Raw genomic sequence first — 12,775 nt, 5'->3', positions numbered from 1 at the left:
TGGAAAACAAATCCTCCAAAAATCAAATTTTACTTTACTAAGTTTACTTCAAAGTTTATATTGTAAAATAAGCCAATATGCAAAAAGCCACCTGACCTACAATAATTATACAAACTCAAAATCACAAAAATATGTTAATAAACAACTCACCAACTTTTCGCGTCCACTTCAGATCTTCAGCTGTAGTCTGCACTAACTGTTCGTTACAATATTATCACAAAATTACATGAAACTAGAGCAAAAAATGTGAAAATATGCGAGCTATTACTACTCGTGATGGTCAGTTCTGCCCAGTGGTCAGTCACAGTAGCCCAGCCAGTAGTGTAGCCTGCCAGGGGTGGCTCTAGGCTCGTGGCGGCCCTGGGCAGAGAAAGAATCGGCGGCCCCTTCGTCTGGCAATGTCAATATGGTATCTTATGAAAGCGTTGCGGGCATTGCATAGCTGCCTCGTGCTCATGTCACGCTTCTATATACACGTGTCCGTAACTTGAAAACCAAGTGGCGGCCCATGATAGTCTCATTATGGCAAAACATTATAATACTACATATAGCTTACTGCTCCGACTCTAGCGACATTTGTAAATACAGCGTACTAATTAACAAGAAACAGAATGTTTTTCGGCCACATTGCCGTCAGCTGTGTCGTTATTTTCTCTTTCTGTTTTATATTCAATATATATTGGCGTGGCGGCCCCTGGGATTTGGCAGCACTGTGCAGGTGCACAGTTAGCACATGCCTAAGGCCACCCCTGTTGCAGCCTAGCACTTCAGTTGTGATGCTGCGGCTCATTAACTTTGGACAAGGCTCGTGGCTATACTAGCAGATGACGTTTCCGGTACCGCCATGGGAAAACGTGCTTTTGTCAGAAGGCAGAAGTAAGAAAAGTCAATAAGTAACACCGAAGATGCAGAATGATTAAGTCACAAACGATAGTAATAATTTTGTAAGTTAAGTTCAGTGCTAACTAGGATCTGTCATGCAGGGCCGCGAGTTTGACATGCCTGAGCCAGATCATGAACATTTGTTTTTTTTTTTTTTTGTTTGTTTTTTTTAAATAAATTTATTTACATTTTTTATATTTGAGTTGTTTTATAAGTAGTTCAAAGGGAAGAAGTTGCTTTCTCTTTGTACCCAAGACACTCTTATTGATGGTAAAAAGTTAACCAAGTAAAAATATGTTGCTCCTGCAAATACGATATGGCATCCAGAAAAATTACACAATATTGTTTAATGGCAGACAAACATTTGAAATAACAAAATGCTGAAATTAACACAAGGTAGAGTAAGCCAGTTTTTAAACATTTGACTTCCAGCTGTTTTCTTCCAATAAGATGGTATTTATTGGTGACTACTTTATATCTACAAAGGTATTTATACTTAAAAGTTGCAGACATATTTGCATGGACTATATACTTATAAAATGCTTATAACCAAATCTAACCACTTACACACAGTCTCTAATACAGACCTAGAAAACCAGTACTTTTGGCCATTAGCCTACTGTACACTGCCATGGACTTACCTGCTTAATGTGGTGCTCTCATCTGGCAGCATGCAAAGGATTTTTAATAAAGTATACATGTTTTATTGTTGTACTTGGCATTCAGGTATGATTCATCAAAAGCATAAAATTGATGTGTGCTCTATGCCATGTTTGTCTCTTAATTCATCCTTGTAGATAAGAGAGCAGAATAGATTTGATCTCATGACAGCAGGACCACAGTCCCAACTACTTGCTGGTATAGTTGTTGATAAAAAGCCTGAAGTTGTAAGTAATTATTCTTTTATTTATAGTTTTTAAGAGAGGTATTAAATCTGAACAATGAAATGGAAATATTAAAAAAAGAAGTGTTTTTTGGGTATTGTAGAAGCATTTAAACAAATAGTTATTTTTAAGTAAGTTTATGCCTGCTTTGCCTATTTTTATCACCTGCAACCTCCAGGTGGCACTGTTAGATTGTTTTTGACACTTAACAGGCAGTATTTATTAAGTAAATTCAATTGTTGTATATCCATTGTTTTGAAAATGATCAATTTTAATGCAAGGTGCTTAGTAAAATAACTTCAATAAGAAGTGGGCAACTTTGTGGAAACATCATTTGTGATTTACCTGATAATTGTAAGCTACATATATATATATATATACAGTGGAACCTCTAGATACGAGTTTAATTCGTTCCAGCACTGAGCTTGTATAGCGAATTTCTCGTATCTAGAACAAACTTCCCCATTGAAAATAATGGAAATCCAGTTAATCCGTTCCGCACCCCAAATATATTAACATAAAAATCAATTTTCCTAACAAATAACACTGATAAATTATATATACTGTAGTCTACCTTTAATAAATAACACTGGTAAATAATATAACTGATTATTAAAGAATCAAAACAGGTGTCCAAAGTGCAGTAGAGCATTCAATAAATGTTTAAATAAATAATCCTTAAAACAGTTGTGAAGTGGAGGTTTAAAATACACAAGAATAACAATCCTTTAACACGAGGTTAAAACGTCAAAAGGATGCAGTCTTTAAAAAACAGACGACAATCCCCGGTGCTTCTTCTCTGTTAGTGTCTCACCTGCGGGCTCTGCAACAGGCGAGACACTGTTAATGCAGCTGACCTTCTGTACACCGTCCTGCTTCAGCTGTTTGGCTCGCCTGTTCAGCTCACTGTTCAGCTACACGCGAGTCTGCTCTCCTGCCCGCCCTCCTGCCTGCGCTCTCTCTCTCTCTCTCTCTCTCTCTCTCTCTCTCTCTCTCTCTCTCTCTCTCTCTCTCTCTCTCTCTCTCTCTCTCTCTCTCTCTCTCTCTCTCTCTCTCCCTCTCTCTCTCTCTCTCTCTCTCCTCCTCTCTCTCTCTCTCTCTCTCTCTCTCTCCTCTCTCTTCTCTCTCTCTCTCTCTCTCTCTCTCCTTTTACTTCTTCTCCCCCTTAACCGGCTCGCGCTTCTCTATATATGCGGGGAGGACATGACAGCTGCAGCCCATCAGCCACAGGAACAATCATGGATGTGGGCAGTTTCCCACCTGTGCACTTAAGTGAGAAACGCAGACACCGCAGATCGTGGCTCGCAACTGCTACCACGCCCCCTCGCTAAGCTGAGAGCTATACCCACAGCCTGGCTCGTTACGCGAGCCAATGCTCGCATTTAGATCAGAAATTTTCACTCATACTTTCCTCGTATTTTGAATTTCTCGTATACAGAGGTGATCGTATCGCGAGGTTCCACTGTATGTATATATATATATATATATATATATAATATATGAGTGGGAGTAACTTAGTTCTACTGTAGCAAAATGTTTACTGTGGCTATTGCACAGCTCCATGCATTTGATTTTGTTGCCTGCCCTTTTACCATCTATGTGGAGTTTGTGTGTTCTTTCTTCTTGTGTCTTCTTGGGTTTTCTCCAAATAGTCTGCTTCCATTTAAATACAAATTGCAAGTTTATAATTGGCAACTCTATATTCTGTAACTGACTGGCATCCTACTTGGTGCTGGTTTCTGTGATTTGCCTAATACAGGGAACTTTGAACCAATGCATCTATGTGTAGCAAAAAGCCAAGTTGGGAAGTGACGATAGATTGGTTTGATTTAGTTTTTTTTTTCCATTATTATAATGTATGTGAGCTTTTCTCTGTCTAGACCTTTATGACATTAGATGAAGAGCAAATGGGGCCTCTTCCTCCAAACCCATTTAGCCACTTGACAGAAGAGGAGTTGGAGGAGTACAAGAAAGAAGTTCAGCGTCGACAGCTAGGTTACGAGGGTAAGTTGCCACTGCAGTGGTAAGAAGAGTCAGAGTAACTTAAAATCGAGTTTGTTGTAATTTTAAATTTAATAAATACTGTACTGGTGCATGTGTAATTTTTAAAGGAAAATTGTTTAAATTGTATATTTGAACTAATATAGTATATGTGAATGCATTTCAACAAAGTCTTATTTTTGTATTGCTTTCCATTTTTCTGCACATTTTCCCATGGGTACCTCTACCAGAATATAGTGGTAGATGTCAATCTTATCTATAATCACAGCAGTTGGTAAAAGTGAAAGGGTGAAAATGTTACAAGAGGCGCTCAAGGACTGCTGCTGTATGCCACTTTGTTCATGTGTTACCGGAGTTTTGTTTGCATACCTTTTAGTCACGTTCATTTAAATTGAGTGTAGAACTATGTCAAAGGCGAATCTTGCTGTCTTGTGGTTTTTGTGGTTCTTGCACTCTTAGCCTTATGGCGTAAAACCTGTGTAGCTGCAGCATTTTTGCAAAAGATGTAAAGTGTTTGGTAGTAAAGGATTAAGTACTTGGATGAAGCATTCATTGCAGAAGCCAATATGCACCCTGTCCCCCAAGATAACCTTACCTATGCTAATGAACTCTAATTGGCAACTAAAGGATGAAAATTGGGGTACATTGGGCCCAAAAGTAATTTCTTCTCACATTTGCTAGTGCTATTCTTAAGTCGGGGTAAACCCCTTAGTGCACCACTGCTTTCCAGAGTTTAGGGAGATTCACATTGAGCTCTCCCCACCCAGGTGTACTGAGTAGACACAGGACACAAATGCTTCTAAATCTGTTTTGGCCTAGGCTAAAAAAACATTATTTTTCTTTACTTTTTTTTTTTACTCTTCAGTACTGAAAAACAACTGGTAACACTGGGACTATGTTTTGTGCTTGTCTCCAGTATGTACATACTATAAACCAACCTATATAAAAACGGTGGCATAGTTTCCTAAGTTGTTCATGGTTTCCAATTGTTGAAATTGTATGCAGTAAATAAGGTGTAGTATTCCAGTTGACTAATATATGGGTAACCTTTTGCTGCTTGTTGGCTATTTCAAAGGTGTCTACTAAACACCAGGAAAAAGGTAAATATGTGCTATTTTACTGGGTATTTTTAGAAACTTTATAGGTATCTATACATGTTGAGAATGCTTTTAAATACACCTATTTAACAATTTATGCTTGTTTCTTTCATATGCATGCAAACAATTTGTGCCTGCATTAAACTCAAGCTTATATTGCATGGCTTTTTAATATTTTAGAAAACTAAACTTTTGCCTTCCAGATGCTGACCAAGAATTAACATCTGATGATGGCTCCACTTTCTCACAGCCTCAGTCACAACCTCAGTCTCCAAAAATTATCTCTGCAGAACAAGGTAGAAGCTAACAATTAAACAGTTTAAAACAGATGAGCATGTGCAAGTCTTGCTAATTGTTAAGATCTATTCTTAACCAACTCTGAAGCAAAAAATGCACTTTTTTGGAAAAGGCAAAGGAGCCTGTCAAATGTCACCCGTGCATGCCAGTTTTGATATTGGACTAATCAAAAGAAATATTAAAGAAATGCTAATTTTTACAGGGTCGCCATTTCAAGTGTAACCTGTTTTTTGCACTTACACTGAGCAATTGCTTTAATTTAGAATTACTTTTTCTTGATTTAATAATTGGTCAGTTCTCATTTATTTCATAGTGATATTCTAATGAATAGCTGGAAAAGGTTTTTTAATGTGACATGCAAGAGGTCACATTTCACAAGGTATTGACCATAGAAACTTATTTTGGACAAAATGAGAGAGTACAGTTAAAGCAAGCATGTGAGTGATATATTCAGTAAATATTAATGGATTGGATAGCAGGCATTTAAATGTCATGTGGGATTGTTGTACTTTTCATTATAAAAAAGTCTATTTTATGTTTTCCTGATTAGATCGATGTGGGGGTGGGGGGATCATTTGTGTTTGTTTTTGTAGGAGAAGGGACCTGTATATTTCACATCTATACATCAACAAACATAATACAGGACTATTGTTAACAAAGCAGAATAAGCACCTCTAAAATCACACTACTGCTTGGAGATGAGGAATATACAGTATATTATTTCAGCCATTAAGTTTTTTCAAGAATGATTGTGGTTAAGATGCATACAGTATCAACTAACTTAATAACAAATGGTAATAAGATGATGATTACTTGCAGTATGTCCCACCATATTTAAAACACAACTTAAGAGAAATGTTCTTATCTTACTTCTTACATTTAAATCTGTAATGTTTTCTGTTCTTTACTCAGGAGACTGTTTGTATGAATTTAGATGGTATTTTAGATAAATCCTCCGGCTAGGACGTTGGATATCTCTGTGTCCACGGTTCTTGAGGCTGATCCTCCAATTAGCTGTGAACCACCCAATCTCACTGAGAATGCACAGGTGGTGAATCAGCTGAAGGGAAGAAAGGCTGCAGGAATCTGTGGTATCCGGGGTGAACTTCTCCAGGCTGGTGGTAATGCTGTCGTCCTGGCATTGCAAGCAATCTTTGCTTCCATTTGGGAGACTGGCATCACCCCAACTGACTAGAAAACGGGACTTGCTAGAAAGGGAAGGGTGATTGCCTGGATTGCGGCAACTACAGGGGAATAACATTGCTCTCTGTGTCGGGTAAGGTCCTTGGTAAGGTCGTCCTCAATAGGATCCGTAATCACTTGCTCACCTACCAGCGGCCAGAACAGTCTGGTTTTACACCTCTAAGAAGTCTACCATCGACCACATCCTGGCACTGATGGTTCTCATGGAGCGCAAACGCGAATATCGGCAGACTTTCTTTGCAGCCTTTGTCTATTTTCGTAAAGCGTTCAACTCAGTTGATCGAGCTGCCTTGTGGGACATCCTGAGGGTTCGCGGGATACCCTTAAGGTTGCTGGATATCACGGCCGGCCTGTACACTGGTACTGTGAGTGCTGTGCAGAGTGGAGGCAGAACCTCTGTGTTTTTCCCAGTTGATTCTGGGGTTCGTCAGGGTGTGTTCTTGCTCCTACTCTGTTTAATGCATGTATGGACTGGGTGTTGGGCAAGGTCATGGGGTCCAGTGGCTGTGGGGCATCTGTTGGTGAAGAAAGATTCACGGATCTTGACTTTGCTGATGATGCTGTGATCTTCACAGAGTCAATGGAGGCCCTGATCGGGATGCTCGAGAGACTGAACGAGGAGTCTGAGTGTCTGGGCTTGTGAGTGTCCTGGATAAAAACCAAGATCCACGCCTTTAATGACCTCTTGGGCTCAGCCATCAGCAGTGTGTCTGTCTGCGGAGAGCGTGTCGACCTTGTCGAGAGGTTTACTTACCTTGGCAGTGACATTCATGTCTCTGGTGACTCTTCCTGTGAAGTCAGTAGATGGATTAGGAGAGCATGGGGGATCATGAGGTCGCTAGAAAGGGGTGTGTGGCGCTCCCGATATCTATGCAAAAGGACGAAGGTCCAAGTCTTTAGAGTCCTGGTGCTTCCTAAGGAGACTGTAGAAGATTGTGGGTTTGCTTCCCAGTTCCTCCCTGTGTGGATAGCGCTTTGAGTACTGAGAAAAGCGCTATATAAATGTAATGAATTATTATTATATGGTTGCGAGACATGGACGTTATCCATTGACCTGAGACTAAGACTGGACTCCTTTGGTACTGTGTCTCTCCGGAAAATCCTTGTGTACCATTGGTTTGACTTTGTATCGAATGAGCGGTTGCTCATGGAGTCCCGAATGAGGCACATTACCTGGATTGTGAGGGAGTGTCAATTACGTCACTACAGCCATGTGGCATGATGTCCAGAGAGTGATCCAAGATAGGTGGATTGGCAGATAATCTAGACTCTGTTGAATCATTACAGAGGACCTTGGATAGCACACAGACTTGGGCAGATTTGTGACAGATGAAATTTAATTTCAGTAAAAGTAAAGTAGTACATGTAGGAAGTAAAAATGTTTGGTTTGAATACTCATTGTGAGGAAACGTCAGTTACGGCACTATGGCCATGTGGCACATTTCCCCGAAGGTGATCCAGCTCATAAGATCCTCATTGTTGGGGACCCGAGTGCCAGGACCAGGCCAAGGGGTCACCCACGTAACACCTGGCTGCGTCAGATAGAGGGTCATTTCTGGAGGGTGGGACTGGACCGCGTGTCTGCCTGGGGGGTCTCCAACCGGGATCCCGAGTTGTTTCATCGTGTAGTGGGTGCAGCAGCGCACTATACCAGTGCATGCTCCCCAACTTGACTTAACTTGACTTAGATAAACAATTTGTTATAACAACTGGAAAATATAAACTTATTAAAGACAATTGGCACAGAAACACTGTAGTTGCTGTTTATTTTCATAGTCTTTTTTTATCTATATGTAATTTGCCACCATTGAATAGCATTTTTCTGCTCTCATGTGTAGAATGAGAAATTGCCAGAGAAACCTTTAGTTGGAAAATATGTGGGTAAAGTATTACAAAATATATAAATTTGTTAAGTATATTCAAAAGAGTAAATATATGAAGTATTTTGTTTCCATTCAAAAAAAGGTGCCATAATTAGTAATATAATTTTGAAACAGCCATCAAAAAATTAAGTTGTAAATAAAAAAAATGTTAAAATGTTTAAGTATTGTTGCTGTAAAATGATAACTGATACTGTTGCTTTGTTTTTTTTGTCCTGGTCTAGAAAATCACAAAGATTCAGACTTCTATGTTAGCTCCCAAGGCTCTCCAGTGATAATATTAAATGGGAAGGATGAAGATTTCAATGATGTTGATAACCTGACTGAACAAGTCAGCCATCTCACTACTACCAATGTAGAGAATGTTGAAATTACAATCAAAACAACTGAGAAGATAGAGATGCTGTCACCTGAGAGCTCGCCCTCCAAATCTCCTTCTAAGAAGAAAAAGAAATTTCGCACACCTTCTTTCCTTAAAAAGAATAAAAAGAAAGAAAAGGTTGAAGCTTAGGAAGAGAGAAATTAATTTTTTATTTTTTATTTGAAATAACAATACATTTTTGAGGAGAGACCTTGCACATTTATATACTAAGGTATTGGTTAGATCAACATAATAAGGGGTATGCATACAGTATGTGGTTTTATTTTTTTAAAGGTCTGAGTAATTATATGGACTGGATTTCAGCTTTGAGCTAACCTGAATCAGAAATAAATGCTCAATTAGCTGATTCATGCGATTGATGACTCTTCAACAATATTTTGTGCTCTGCTCTCATTCAGATGGCAGATATAAAGCTATAATTGCAATTGTTGAAACAATGCTGGTTAACTGAAAATTAGGAATTATGTGCTGCATCTGGTTGGTTTAGCACAGCACCCACCATATTTGATGCAAATTTTATTTCCTTTCATTCTGAAGCTGTGGTCACTTCAAAAGGTTAAAGCCAGATAAGTCTAGTGAGGATTTATGCTGTGCACAATCTAAGTGACTACCACACTGGAAGCTAACATATTATGATTTATTTTTGAGTTTAATAATTTAATGGGTCTATACTGGGGACCATAAATAAGTAAACCAGTTCTTGTTTTGTTTTGCTTTAGAGACAAATTATACTGCACTGAGTCAAAAAATAAGTTGAAATCCTGTGTAGCATTCTTAGCCTTATTTTAAGCACATATAACTTACGCTATTAATTGCTTATATTTTTGCCAAAAGCAAAATCACGTTTTAGTGAATGAAAGTAAAAAAAAAAAAAAAAAAAAAAAAATTAGATTACAGACATATTTTAGGCACATTTCTTGTTAAAAGAGCATTTTGTTGCAACATGCAAATATGGTTTTAAAGTCCAGATCTTTAAAATCTATTTTTTACATATTTCTATACAGCTATATTTCAAAAATATGCGCCTATAAGAATATTCTAAAATTATATTCTAAAATAAAAATGCCTGGTTTCTAAAATTGCCGTATTATGAGACTTGTTATTCTAAATATTAAAAACTAATGTCTACAAATACATATATATGTATAATTATAAGAAAATACTGGATTTTGCCTATGTAGGAAAATGTTTAACTTCACTGCACTTTTGTTGTATTAACCAAACCAAATATAAGAGTTGATCCATAAATTACTCAACATGAAGGAGATTTGAACAAAAAGGGAAACTTTGTATGATAATTTGTGTGCATTAAGGTATGTTTGTGCATTGAAAGCTTTTGAAAGTCAAAGATGTCATGAGCGTTTGTTATAATAGTAGACTATAAAGATGGGGTGGAATGCAACATGTCACAGGTAAACTGAAGTTCATTTTTACTGTGATGGCTACAAATTTATTTTGCTTTTCATGGCCCACTTTTGTACAAAAAAGTCAGAAATATTGATGTTTGCAAAAGCTTTCAAAAGTCTGTGATAAATTATGCCCATTAATAGTAACATTGATCTTTGGCACTGATTAAATGTCCCATTTGAGAATTTCTACATATTAATTAAAATGACAAGTTTCCAGTATTTCATATAACCACAACTCAGATTCTTATTGATTCAAAATAGATGTTTTATTTTAGTGCCATCTTTTCCTCCCTTTTTTGCACACTTGGATGTAACCACTTGTAGCTGATTTTTTTAAGCAAATGCCTTGCTTATGTGTTTGAAGCACTTTTGAAAAAAAATTCCCCATTCAAAAAAATAAGTAATCATTATAAACTATATCTTCTACATACTTATTGGCTATAAAGGGCAATGAACTGATTATTTTTTTAGTAAATACAGAGACATTTGGAAACAACCAAAACAATATTAACAAGCCAGGATTGATCAGTGTTTCTTTTTTCTGCCCCCTTGCCTTCGCTGATGTCTGTGGAGAAATGAAATTTTTTTTTTTTTTAATTGAAAATGTTGGTGGTGGGATTGTGGGATGACTATTATACTGTTATTTGTTGCTGTATTGGGTGAGCCTTCTATTATTTGTATTTTAATATCCCATTTAGCAATGTGAATGATTTGTAATAAAGGGGAGCAGAAGAAACATTGATTTTGTAAATAGCATGTTGCAAAGAGGTTTTCCAAACCTGGAAACGTAATTGTGGTAGAAAGAAGTAAGAGTGTTTCAAAGAGTAGAGTCCAATATTTTTCAATACTGGAAATTTTTAGTTTTTCATAGTCTCATTGTAATGAATATCCTTATTTGTGTCCATCCTTTGTGTTTTTAATTCTCTTTTGTACATCATTTTAAAATTATTTCAGAATATTTTGATGTAACCATTTTAAGTAAGCATTTACTATTTCTGATTTGATTTGTGTACTTTTTTCTTTTTCTTTTTTTTTTTTTTGTTCTTCACATTTTGTAACCAGTGTATCTTACTCAGTTTCTGTCTTGAAACTTCAGTAAGAAAACAGGGTCAGCATGTGACCTACAGAAGCTTTATTAATGCTTATCTAATGGAATATTAGAAGCATCTGTATTTTGATCAGTGTAAAATTATACAAATAAAATCATATATTTAAGAAGCAGTTGCCATTTTAAGCATGACAAATTAGGGACACTGATTTTTATTTAAGGAAAACTTCACTAATGGTACTAACATTTTTATTTTTTGGTAAAGCTAAGACATTTTTTTTATGTTTATGTTATTCGCTGTATCATCAGACTATTTTCCTAATACGTCTCTTTTAGCCCTGTGATTTATTTAGTTTATTTGCCTTAAATAGCCAAAAAATAGGAATTATTACCAGAGATTTTAGTGAATGCTTATGAATTTGAGTTTATATATGTTTATACTATGGCTGCAGCGCTAAATTCTAGGGACCATATTAGAGTTTGGAAAAAAGTGACCTTTTAGTGCAGAAAACCAACATCTAAATATACAAGCACAGCTACCCTTATTTGTGAGTTCAGAGAGACTGATGCACTTTGTCTGGTTTAGCAATGGAACAGTCAAGTGAGAGTATAAAGCACAGTTTTGTTTTGATAATATTTCACAAAAACAATTCAAACTTTATTATATATAAATTAGCATGTACAAAGACACTGCACTAAGGAAAAAAAAGCAGAAAACATTTAAGTAACAACATTCTGTCCACTTATGATATGTTGACACCATATTAAACGCCATAGTACTTGTTTTCTGCATGGTTTCTTGGCAGAATTAGCAGATACTAGTATGTTCCTATACAGTTGTGGGAATATTTTAAAAATGATAGTACTGTTATGATTTGCTAGGTTAAGTGCAAGTTTTAATCTGTGTGCAGACAGTATTATTATATTGGAGGTCTGCCATTGTGCCTTTACACCATAACTCCCAGCATGCACTACTGCAATATGCAAGAAACTCTTCAGGACTTTTGTATTCTACATGTCCTTGGATTAAAAATGGAAAGTGAATGTGAAATTAGATTTTTTAATTGCCTTCAGTAGACAGCAGCCATTTATTCTTTTTTTTTTTAAATGTACTTTGGCTTGGCATATATTATCATCCTTTAGGTTTAGATTTATTTTCTTTTAGGATTGAGTGCGTGTGTGTTTGTGTTAATTATTTATCTATAATATACTTTTTCTTTCCTGCAAAAAGCATCTAAATTGCATTGAAATATTTGGTACCTGCTAATGGAAGAATGTATTAAAAACTGTGACACTCTGTTGAGTAGCTTTCTTGCTTAAAATATTAAATTCATATAAATACAGTTCTGTTTTGTGTTTTGCATTTTCATATTCAGACTTGATAGTAGAATATACAAATTGTTAATGCAGAATCTTGGGGGGAAGGGTATTATAGAAAAGCACATCTGTCATAACCAAAAGTAGAAATTACATTCTAAATTATTTTTGTTTCCATTTTGTCAAGTCACAAAATTTGTTTTCATAAGTATAGTGATAGTGTTAAAATTGACATGTTTTTCTGTATATGCACTGAGAGTTTGGTCTTTTTCTTTCTTAATAATAACTGATGACAAATGTATCTTGAGGCATTTTCTTGTACACTTTTAGGGTCATTCTGCATCTGGAAATTTTAATTGAACCTGTTTCTGAGGT

The 12,775-nt window shown here is 36.4% G+C and overlaps 1 protein-coding gene across 11 annotated transcripts in view; it reads left to right on the top strand.

The window, feature by feature from the left end:
- Nucleotides 1-12,426, top strand: part of add3a (adducin 3 (gamma) a) — a 241,528-nt gene extending 229,102 nt beyond the window's left edge. For 10 of the 11 annotated variants that reach the window (XM_028795853.2, XM_051922167.1, XM_028795848.2 and 7 more), the window contains 4 exons: nt 1,680-1,769; nt 3,647-3,770; nt 5,068-5,160; nt 8,469-12,426. In XM_028795853.2, the coding sequence (XP_028651686.2) occupies nt 1,680-1,769; nt 3,647-3,770; nt 5,068-5,160; nt 8,469-8,755 (594 nt within the window). In that variant the 3' untranslated portion in view covers nt 8,756-12,426. The remainder of the gene's footprint in view (nt 1-1,679; nt 1,770-3,646; nt 3,771-5,067; nt 5,161-8,468) is intronic. The other variant, XM_051922174.1, reaches the window with a different exon arrangement.
- The last annotated feature ends 349 nt before the right edge of the window (nt 12,427-12,775 follow it).

Source organism: Erpetoichthys calabaricus, chromosome 2 (assembly GCF_900747795.2).
Source record: "Erpetoichthys calabaricus chromosome 2, fErpCal1.3, whole genome shotgun sequence".
NCBI lineage: Eukaryota > Metazoa > Chordata > Cladistia > Polypteriformes > Polypteridae > Erpetoichthys > Erpetoichthys calabaricus.
This window is presented reverse-complemented; position numbering and strand designations above follow the sequence as displayed.